General features: G+C 39.9%; 1 protein-coding gene across 1 annotated transcript in view; it reads right to left on the reverse strand.

Moving 5' to 3' along the window:
- Positions 1-362: 362 nt before the first annotated feature.
- OCLN (occludin) overlaps positions 363-12,262 on the reverse strand; it is an 89,603-nt gene continuing 77,703 nt past the window's right edge. The window contains exon 9 of the mRNA XM_073624423.1: positions 363-2,263. Within this exon, the coding sequence (XP_073480524.1) occupies positions 2,165-2,263 (99 nt within the window). The 3' untranslated portion in view covers positions 363-2,164. The remainder of the gene's footprint in view (positions 2,264-12,262) is intronic.

Here is a 12,262-nt window from a genome sequence, read left to right on the forward strand (position 1 = left end):
CCACTAACTTTATACTATAAAACATTAGTTCATTGTCTTTATTCCCTTTTTTGGACCTTTCCTTTCCACCTCAGACTGTTTACATCCAACTAAACCGATTCTTACATCCCCTCTCCCAAACACACGACACCTCTCTACATGGCAAGAAAACAATAAGCTGAAAATGCTTGTCTTAACACCTGTTAGCTTTTGCTTGCTACAATGATTTTTTAAAAGATCGTACTTGTTTCCATTGGATTTTTATTCTTGATCATGATTAGGAAGGCTGCCTTTTATGTCTTTAATAAATAAAATCTAATTGCGTAAAAAAAAAAAAAAAAAAAAATACAAGGATGATTTGCAGAAATAAAATAGTCACTGCATTTGAAACAGAATTTTATAAACATTTATTATCACAGTTCACATGAAATACGCATCCATTTTCTGCATTTGAAAAGGTTATAGTATTTTGTCATATAACTCAAGTGTCAAAGGCCCAATATCGCAATATTCTTTATATCTGTAACAAACATATGGTATGTCTAATCAAAAAAAAAAAAAAAAAAAAGAAGAAGAAGAAATGGGAGGTATGGGAGAAAAAACACTGCAAAAGAAAATTTATATACAAAAATCTAAAAAAAAAAAAAAAAGAAAAGAAAAGGAATCGAAAAAAAGTCATTTTTACATCCATTATAGCATAGTTGTCATACACTGATTTCAATTACTTACACCTAGTAAAGTACAAAAGAGAAAAAAAAAAAAAAAAAAAAACAATTTGGGCTGCATCATTTACAACACCAATTAGACAAATATTAAAATGAGAGAAAACAGTTTAGCCCTTTACTATAGAAACAAAAATGAACACTCCTGTAATGAACATTGCATTTGTAAGTTTTAGGTATAATCATAAGAAAAAAAAGGGCTTGATGGCACACAGACGCACTAAGGCAGGTCATGTGATCACCAACTGGCTTATTTTGGAAGGTGGTGTCGGGATTAAAAGATGGGGACCATATTTAAGACTATTATTCAATTATTGGCCGATTACTCTCCGAGTTGCTCATTTTTTACCAATTCCTTAACCATATCCTTTAGTTTTTTATTTAGCCTTTTTTTTGTTTGACACAGATCTGTGACAACACATGCATCATACACTACTTATTCCAACCAACAAGATGCACCTATGGATTTCTTCATACTATCAAGTGGAGCAACCATAGGGTGCGCACAGGGTGTGCCAGGGCACACCCTAATCACCCCGTGTGGTGCATATTTCCAATGTTTAGGCCCCTAATATTTCACCAAATAAAATAAAAAAATCTTTTTCTCCTAAAAAATTGCAAAAAACAATTAAAATAAGATTGCAACTGCTCTACTGACACCAATATCTGCCCTTATGACACCATTCACTGCTCTACTGACACCTTCCGTATATATACACATGCACACACACACATATGTGTTTGAACTTTGAGGTGCACACCCTAATGCAATAGGCTGCATACACCTATGGGAGCAACAGTGAACCCCAAAAGTTTGTAGCAACAGAGTGTGTGTATATATGTATGTGTATATATACACATATATACAGACACACACACACTAATACTATATCTATAAAAAAAAAAAAAAAATGTACCCCCCCCCAGCACTGGCTGCCATAACTCGGTACAAAAATCAGTGCAAGATGCCATCTAAAAAAACTCAAACTCTTAGGGGTTGTATTTTTTTTTTTTTTTAAATCAAGGCATTCGAAATCTAAAGATTTGTCCTCCAAGCAAAATATATATATACACACAAATTCTAACTTGAAATGGAACAGCACAAGTTAAAAAAAAATAAAAGTACATGGCTTTTAATAACTATAAAAAGATATGCACAGTTGGCCCTTTGTGGATTTAGGAGACCAAATACGATGCCATTTTGGAGATGTTCTGCACCCATAAATTGAAGCCAAGATATTATACACGACTTATAAATGTACATTTAAATCTTAAAAATGGAAAAAAATAAAATTAAAAAAACACAATCTAAGGCTTATTCATAGAAATATATGAAATCTGTATTTACGACAAGCCTAAGCCACTACCAAAATCCAATACATGGCTCAACCACATTAATACAAAAATTTGATGGCCAGGGCCACAAAGTTTGGCTTGTGTTCTCAGTATGAATGTCCAGGTGGCTATTTGCTGTCATCATAGTCGCTGACCATACTTTTGATGTGGTTTAGTTTGGTCTTGAGCCCTTTGCAGCGGTTCCGTTTGTTCTTGAAATCTGAAGACTGGAAGGAAACAAAGGCTTATTGTATCGTAACCAAAAGATTCTGACTGTAATTAGTTAACCTCTATTTCTTTTTAATTATCTGACTATAGCAAATTTACATACAGTACTTCTAGTTTGTGGGTTATTGCATTGTGTTCTTGGTTAACGCTCTGGGTTGAATGACAAAAAACCTTACGTGTTTACCAGGCATTATTGTGCCCAATGTTAACCGATTTATGATCAGAGAGTCCTTGATTGCCTTGTAGGAGCCTCATGTAAAGCTGAACTCCAGTAAGGGGGCGTGACCGGATGCTCTAGAGGGCAGACGTGTGTGATCTAGCCCTGCCGTAGCTCCGCAAGAGATCCTGTCAGCTGGAACTGATGCAGTGGTGAGGGGACGGCTTACCCTCGGTCTGGCAGCCCTGACGCCCCACCAGGGGAACCCGCTCTTCACAGCGGGATCGAGGGACCAGAGAGGAGAGCCGCTGACGCACCCGCAGTACCCAACATCGTCCCCAGGACACCTCCATGCAGTCCAGCATCTATAATTTACCAGAGGAGGCTAGACTGGTCTGCAGTGACACCTGGTGGACATTAAGTTATCTGCTTCTGGAATATTCCTATTCTTGTTCTCTTTTGCATCCGGGGGGGGATTAAGGGGGCCCCCCTTGATTATTGGGCTGCTACCTCTCTGCCTTATTAGCCTACCTCCCCTTTTTCTCGGGTGCAAGTACTGTCCTCCCCCAAGCATCTCTGCTAACACCTAGCAAAGACAAGGAAGTGGGGGGGGGAGACCCTGCACAACAGGACAGTGCCAGCTCTAGTACCCAGCCACAACGAATCGTGAAGGAGAATCAGGCAGCAGCCAAACTAGAGAGATTTGCCCATAACCCAGGTCAGACCTGCACAAAGGGAGGGCAACAGAACTTGCAAGCGCAACCTAAGGCGCATGCTGGGGCCGTAGCTGTGAGGAAAAGCCAAGGGCAAGCGACAGCAGCACCAGAGGTAAATCTTACAGGACTGAAATCTGCAGGGGAGGACATTCAGGATATCCAAGATACTCCAGAGCCCCCTTCTGGAGCTGGAGCTTTAACAGAAAGAGAACCATCATTGAAAGAAATCCTGCAGGCAATTCCTGTAGGACTTCCCTAGGTGAACTGTCAGACCAGCTTATAACAATCCGGGAAGAGCTATCCTGTGTCAGGCATGACCTACAAAAAGTGCAAGAAAGGACTACCGCCCTTGAAGGAAGAGATAGTCTGGTGGAGGACGACCTAAACCCCCATAAGCGGGAGATAACAGTAAAAGAACAAATGAGCAATTATGAGATAAAAATGGACAATATGAAAAAGAGAATACGAAGGAAAAATGTCAGGATTATGGGGCTCCCTGAGCACAGTGAAGGCCCGGATCCTGTGATATTTCTGGAAAAATGGCTCAGGGATCTTTTTGGAAAAGGACACTTGCTCACCCTTTTTTGCAATGGAGAGAGCTCATAGGGTGCCTTCTAGACCTCCTCCACCCTGGAGTTACCCAAGACCCCTACAGGTAAAAATGCTCTTCTATAAAGACAGAGTAACCATATTGCAGAAGGCCAGGGAAATGAGTAAAATCATTTATGAAGGTGCTAGGGTATAAATATACCCAGATTTTTCACCAGAACTGCAGAGACGGAGGGCTACGTTTTTGGAAATGAAACGTAAACGACAGCATTTGAAAGTTTCCCATTCCTTGTTATATCTAGCAAGACTGCGGGTGACCGCCATGGGGGAGACTGTTTTTTTGATTACCCAGAGGGTTGGTTGGCATCCCATATAGGAAAATTATAGAACTAGAAAATGGTATTTCAAAGATAGAAGTAGATAACTGCATGGGTGACCTATGGACACAGCTGATCACTTATTCGCACATTAAGGGGTTGGGGTGGGGGGTTGCAGTTAGGTTAGAGGGATAATGTGTATATGGCCTTCTTAAAGTTATTGGGGGGAGGTTATGTACAAAGGAAATAATATTTGTTATCTGGAGCACATGGGAAAGTCACTTTGGAAGCCCCCAGAGATGACCCAAAAGGGTGGCGAGTGAATCGGGAATGAATCACGGATGGTGTTAGGTATGAAAGGGGTATGTGGGGATGTATGAAGAATAAATGCATTTCAAATAGGAAATATTTTGTCACTAAATTTTTACAGAACAACATTTTTTGTTTTGGTTAATAAAGACCACACAAATTATATGGAAACTACACAATGTGGATTGGATATTTTGAATTATATGCATTTGTTGAACACTAAATGGTTAATTCTATGCAGGAAAAAAAAAAACTAAAAAACACAACAGCAGTTCTTTCTGTAGCAAAAATGTATGGGGTGAGATTACTCTACAGGAGACGCACCTTACTCATGTCTCTATACTGCAGCTGGGCTGGTGTGAATTCCGAACCCAGTACCATTCAGTTCACACCTCCTATTCTAAGGTGGGTTGGGGGGTGAGTATTGAGCATGTCTGTGGTAAAGTTCACCTGCAGGCAGATTAAGAAGGATGAACTGGGGCGCTACATTTTTTTGTATTGTACTATAGAGAATAGAACCTACATGTTGGCCAATTTGTCTCTCCTCCCTTTGACACTTTAAATTTTGTATAGGTTGGTGGTTTGTTCTGGACAAACCAGGTGTGCCGGCGGTTATTGTTATGGGCGATTTTTACGCGGTTTTGGACCAGAAGGTGGATGGGTTCCCCCAGGGGACACAGACGGGCGCTACAGCCAACGATCGATTGTCCCCATTTTTAGGAGAGGCTGGACTAATGGACATATGGAGAGCGTGGAAACCGGCAGCACTCTTGCTTTTCCAGGACACACTCCACTTTCTAGAAATGATTTGGTTCTGGGGAATGAGGAGGCACTGCAGGTGATTAAAAAAAAAATAATAATAAAAATGTAAGGTACATGCCAAAAGGTCTTTCGGATCACTCCCCGATGACAGTGACAATAGAGGTGAGGGAGAATTTTTGACCTGGGGAGTGGAAAATAAACCCTTTTTGGATGGAACCAATGGGTGACACAGGTGAGGCGCTAACAGCCTTAAGAGAGTTCGCTGATTTGAATAGAGGAAACACCTTGAAGGCCTTCCTTCGTGGTATATTGATACAAGTGTAAAAAATTAAAAAAACAGACCAAGGATTTGGAAAGGGTGGAAATGGGGGTCGATGGAGGGGGAGCTTCCTACATCTATGATGGAATCTACCATAGTTGTGATACATAAGAAGGCAAGGACCCACTTAATACAACCTTATTGTAATGGAAATTTGTAAGTTCTGTATATAAATTGTATTGTATTTTGTATGTATCGCACACTGCCCTCACTGTGCACACAGCACTAATAATGTTTTCAGTACATGTTTACATTCTTTTGAGTCCTGATTAGAATAAGCCTGCCTATGTAACGCCCTTGTTACGATAAACCTACAATTGTAATATTAATGTGATACCTACATAATCATGTGCATAGAAACCTTCAATTGCGTCATAATAAAGCAGAACATAATTTGGAAAGATGCTGAGCGTATCTTTTGTGTCTGTTCCCTACTGCAGTAGTTATTAATTTGGAACCACTAATCAATATGAGGATAGGAGTTGCCTATCATCAATTTAACCGAGTCATTATATAGACCCATCTCCTTACTGAGCACGGATATTAAAATCTTGGCGATTAGGTTAAATAGGGTCATCCAGAAACTTGTCCACCCCGATCAGTCGGGATTTATACCTGGAAGATCCACTAGTATAAATATAAGACATGTGTACCTGAATTTACAGATCACGGCTGACGGGGATGGATCGAGGGCCATTTTGTCTTTGAATGCCGCCAAGGCCTTCAACAGCCTTGAGTGGCAATATATGTGGAGCGCCCTGGCTGAGTTCCAATTTGGCCCAGGCTTCATTATTGGATAAAAATGCTATACAAAAGGTGCCAGAGGCAAAAGTGAGAGTGAACAATGAATACTCTGACAAATTTAGACTGCTGAGGGGGTCAAGACAGGGGTGCCTTATGTTCCCCTGCTCTTCGCCCCCGCAATCGAACCCCTGGTGGTGGCTCTCAGGTCTTCCCCAAAGGTTTAGAAGGGGAATAGTGGAAGAAAAAAAGTGGCATTATATGCGAACGACCTACTATTTCTAGGAGATACGCAGGCTTCCTTGTTGAAGGCAATGGAAATAATTACAAATTTTGGTAAATTTTCTGGACTTGCCAAAAACTGGGAAAAAAATGCATGGTTACTAATGGACCCCCTGGAGAGTCCCTTGCCTGAGAAAGTCGCCAAATTCAAATAGTGGACAAAATGAGATACTTGGGAATATCACAAGAGACCCTAAACAGCGTATCAAACATTATTGTCCCACTTCTGGAAAAATTCAGGGGAAAAAAAATTGAAAAATTAAAATATGGAAACGTCTCCCATTATCAGAAGCAGGACGATGTAACTTGATTAAAATGCTATGGATGTCACAGCTTTTGTATGCACTGCATAATTCTCCAGTGTGGGTATACAAAAATTGGTTCCAATAGTTAGACATCATTTTCAGAGAATTCATCTGGAAAGGTGGTCCGGCAAAAATCAGTTTGCGTACCCTACAATTACAAAGACAGGAAGGAGGGGGGTCACACTTCCACACCCTCAGTGTTACTTCCTTGTGGCACAACTACAGCATATAGGAGGGTGTAGCAGGTTGGAAGGGAGATATGCATCGAGGGAAATGCTACAAAACACTCCACATGGATCAATAGTGGAAGCTATGGAGGTGGGCTCTTTTCCCTCTAGGCTCCCCACACTAAGTCTAATGGTAAAAGTATGCGATACAGTGAAGACATTGCTAGGGTATAGGGGACTTACAGAGTACACTCCCCTATGGGAGAATAGAAATCTGGACGAAATTCAGAAGATGGGGAAAATTAAGGAATGGGAAAGGTGTGGGATAAAGTTTATGAGCCAACTATACAAGGATGACACGTTGAAATCTTTTCAGGAACTGAGGCAATAATATACAATATATCCTTTTTTAGGTACCTACAGGTCAGGCATGCTCTGGGGGCGCAGTTTAGAGAGGACGCTTGAATGGAGCAAGATTCCTTTACTCCAGAAGGTAATTAATGCAACAACCCCAAAAAGGCCTTATCTCGAGCTTATATCCGCATATATCTAAGGGGAGCCTGGAAGAGATAGGGGTCCCACCAAGTAGGAGGAGATGGGACCAAGATGTAGTAACTATAAAACGTAAGAGCAGTAGAATCCTTGAAATGAGCCCCTTGGTTTCACTTGCCCTCTCCCAAAAGATGTCACATCTGTTTCTGCTATATAAAGCTTACTATACCCCTCAAAGGCTTTTTTTGTTTGGCCGTAGATTCGATGCTAGTTGTCCAAGATGTGGGGAAATGGAAGGGGATTTAATCTACATGTTTCGGAGGTGTCCGAAGCTATTCCGGTATTGGAAGGAAGTATCTGGAATTATAAATCAGGTATTCGGAAAACCTCCAAACCCGGATGTAAGGCTCTGTGTATTGGGGTTTGTAGAGGGGGAGGAAAACCCTGGATGCACCCAGATTGCAATCCTTTGGTGATAGCAAAAAGGTGGCAATCGGTTTCTCCCCCCACCTTGTACAGAATGGAGCGAGGCATAAATGAGTCAATTCGGAAGGAAAAATCTATACGTCAGACAAGGTTGTTGAGAAATATGAAGAGATCTGGAAACCCTGGTGGGAGTCAAAAAGGATATCCTTCCTAGAGTGAGGTGGAAGAAACTAATAGTTGAGAACCATTTGTACAGAGGAAGAAGGATAAGAAGGTTTTGAAGAGAGGACAGGGATAAATGATACCCACATTAAAGGAAAGAAAAGGTGCAGAGAACGAACGCAATAAAAATAAGAGGTGACATATATGAACGGTAGAGTGGTGTGAATGAGGGTGGTCGAGAGTGGGTATTGGGATAGTGAGGAAAGAGATGGAACACAAGGCAATCGAATGGTCTGAGAGGGGGTCTTAGGAGGGTAGGTGTGGATGTTCCAAATGGGAAGTGAACGGGAGGAAAATGGACCCAGCATAGAATAAATAATTGAAAAAAAAAAAAAAAAAAAAAAGTATCGCGAATATGCTTCTTTCTCCTCTTTTTGTATCTCTGCATATTAAATGGGAGGGGGGGGGGGAAGATAAGGGTTGTTTGCATGTAAATATTTCTAATGAAACAAATTTTCACAAAGAAAAAAAATTTAAAAAAAGAGAGAAGGAGAAGATACTGAACATGCCAAGCTTTAAAATTTGTGTGTACGCAAAATTACAACTTCTGTACCCCAAATTTTCCACAGGCCACAATTTCAAAGCCCCTACAAGTCATCTGTTTAATGTTAACCAGGAATATCAGCCCTAGATTTATCGTTCTTACTCAAGCATGCACAGTGAAATGTAACATCACACGCAACGTTTCCATATGTAGGTGCACCTGGCGAGTGCGCTTGCATTTGGGAATGGACATAAAAAGGCAGGCTCAATCTTTTTTTTTTTTTTTTTTTTTTGACCTCTTTCTACTTTCATGGAACTTTTTTTTTTTATATTGCATAGGGAACAAGAAGTCCCCTTTGTAAAATACTATTTTTAAAACCGGTTTAATGAGACATTAAGGGTCTTCTAATGCTTTTGTGCCCTTCTGGCAATCCAATTACTGACACCAAGAACAAACAGTCAGACAGCAGGAAAACAGCTTAGAGACTTAAAGTATGAGAACATTTTCATGTACTAAAGATTTGTGAAAAATACATATTTTGTATATCAGGAGAACTGATTTCTGTCAGGAGAACACCGACTGTTATCGAGAGATCCCCAATTTTTTTTACTTATTAGGTGATTGAACAGTACTGACTGGCATATTCAAGGCTTTGGATATCTTTTGATATCCTTTTCCATCTTTGTAAAGTTTCATTACCTTGTTACGCAGGTCTTTTGACTGTTCTTTTCTACCGCCTCAAGACTCAGTGTCTAGCCTGCTTAGTGCATCCATGTGAGAGCCAACAAACTCATTGACTATTTATACACAGACACAAATTTTGATTTAAAAAGCCACAAATGTGGGACATTAACCTTTAAGTGCCATTTTAACCCATGTGTGCCACCTTCTGTGTCTGTACCAAGGCCAAACATTCCAGGGTATGTAAACTTTATCAGGGCCATTTGGGCGATTTCTATTATGATTTAAAAAGGATCCAAAAAACTATGTGATGATAAATGCTATTAAAGAGTTTTTTGGCATGATCAGTCATTTTCAATATGAATGCCAAAATTTCACAATTTCTGCCTGGGTATGCAAACTTTTGAGCACAACTGTATATACAATTATTATTAACTTTCACACTTAACGTGTTACTAAACCCACAACAGTAAAATCTGTCTGTATATGCAGAACAGCATGCTTGCTATACTCACTGTGGAACTTGGGTTAATCCTCTGCATTGTGTAAAAAGGCTTTTTGATCCTCTATGCACAGATCCTCTCCCTCCAGCACCGTGGGACAAGTCCAGATTAGACACAGTGAGTGTAGTCGGGCTGCACATGCTCAGTTTGTAAGTTTTTTTTTTTTGGGAATGGAGCATGTCATTGGCACAGTGTCAATCAGCGCTGGCCAGATCGAGGGTGAGGGGTCACTAATGCATCGAAAGTTTCATCAGATGCACAATTTTTATATTATTGGGTTTAGTAACACTTTAAAAGAAACTAGGGCTGAAACAACTAATCGATTAATCGACAACTAATCGATTATGAAATTAATCGATTACTATTTTCATAATCGATTAATCGGCCAGTAACATAATGGGGTTAAAAAAACCCTAAAATTAGCCCTTTATAGAAGAGCAAATTATCGCTACTGCATATATTACTTTAACAGTTCTATATTTAAAAAAATTAACCCCTTACAGTAGTGATTATCTGCTTTTTTTGTACTATAAAGGGCTAATTTTAGTTTTTTTTAACCCCATTATGTTACTAAACGTCTTAGACCTGGTTCACATCTATGTGTGTTTTTTGGTGCTTTTGCAGAAATGCACTACAGCTCATTTACATGTTTTCCTATGGGACACGTTCATGCAAAACGGTGCATTTTTGGTTCAATATACTTCAATTGAAAAGCTGCAGAAAAGCATGTAATGCGTTTTTGCAGCAATTTTTGTTGTTTAATCTGCCCAACAACAAATTGGCCAAAAAAATGCGTGTGCAGAAATCAAAACGCACAGCAAAAAGCACTGCAGAAACAGATCAAAAGCAAACTGCATAGATGTGTACTGAGCCTTATGCTGGCCACACGGATCAATTTTCAGACGAGAATATTCAGACGAAAAATCTTTGTACATTCGCTGAATGAAAGAACGAACGTTCTTAAAATTACATTTTTTGAAGGAAGACATTGTTTTTATTAAAAAAATTTGATCACTGAGTCTGATGATATTTACCAGATTCACCCTTTAATAGTATGTACAGTATATCTCCTCTAATAGTATGTACAGTATATCTCCTCTAATAGTATGTACAGTATATCTCCTCTAATAGTATGTACAGTATATCTCCTCTAATAGTATGTACAGTATATCTCCTCTAATAGTATGTACAGTATATCTCCTCTAATAGTATGTACAGTATATCTCCTCTAATAGTATGTACAGTATATCTCCTCTAATAGTATGTACAGTATATCTCTTCTGTCTGTTATGCTGAGAGTGGATTCGATATTTTGCTCCCTAACCATATAGTTGGTTATTTATATGTTCCACAGCACAGAGATATTTAAGAATAAATTACCTTTTTTTTTTAAAACTTTACACATTAACTAAATTATACACCACACTTTTTTTAAGGTGATTAATCGAATAATCGAAACAATAATCGGCCAACTAATCGATTATGAAAATAATCGTTAGTTGCAGCCCTAAAAGAAACCTATTTGGATGGATATATAGAGCAGTTTGTGAAGGTGGCTATGCTTTGAAATTCCATTTTTTGCTTTACTACATACTAAAGCAATAAGTGCCAGTACAAGCAGAGTAAGAGGGGACATCACATCCTATTTAACATACAAGGAAACAAAAAAGAAACCTGGACTATGAACACATGATCATGGAAGTTCACAGAACTGCAGATAATCTGAGGTTCTGTGAACTTCTATAAGATCTGTATGTGGGCATCACCTCTGGATGGTAGGGGAGCACTCTTTAACCTACAAAATCTCTGATGCGACTTTGTGATGTTAAAAAAATCTTTTAATCAAATATCTAATAAACATTTGATGTTTTTATAAAGATATTATTGTCTGATGTGTTAATGCGGCACTATGAAAGTCCAGGTTTCTTTTTTTGTATGTTTACTACATAGTAAGTGAGTAATCCAAAAGCATTTTCCTTCCAGTAAAGTGTTAGAACTCCTGAGATGAACATACTTTACCTTGAGCCAGTGGCACATTTATTAGAGAAGGAGCAAAAGGCCATCAGCCCTGGACCTTATACATTACATGTGTCAGACACAAGGCCCACAGGCCATGTCATGTGGTACTTGCAGCGCTCCTGTAGTTGCAGCACCCCACTCCTATCTTGTCTCAGCAGTCGGCAGCAAAGAGGAAGACAGGACCCGCCAGATCCTGTGTCTCTCTATGCAGCCACAGGGAGGCTCTTTTCCACCCCCCAGTCTCAGCAGTCGGTAGCAGAGACTCCTCCAAACAGACCCCTGCACCTCTATGCATCCGCGACACACCCTCCTCTTTGCCTCCCCTGGTTTCATCACTCAGCAGACCAACAGCTGACTTCAGCTCTCCCCTGGTCTTCTGCCAGACCCCCAACATGACACCTCCCTAGGAGAACTATTTAAAGGAAAGACATACTGAAAGAAATATGTTGGCTCTACATCCACCCAATCCCTTCCATGAATCCCCCGAAGTACACCGCGTCACCACCATCCCACCATGTATTCCATTTACTGATCTTCCCAACTAGTA

The sequence above is a fragment of the Aquarana catesbeiana genome, linkage group LG01, assembly GCF_042186555.1.
Source record: "Aquarana catesbeiana isolate 2022-GZ linkage group LG01, ASM4218655v1, whole genome shotgun sequence".
Taxonomy (NCBI): Eukaryota; Metazoa; Chordata; class Amphibia; order Anura; family Ranidae; genus Aquarana; species Aquarana catesbeiana.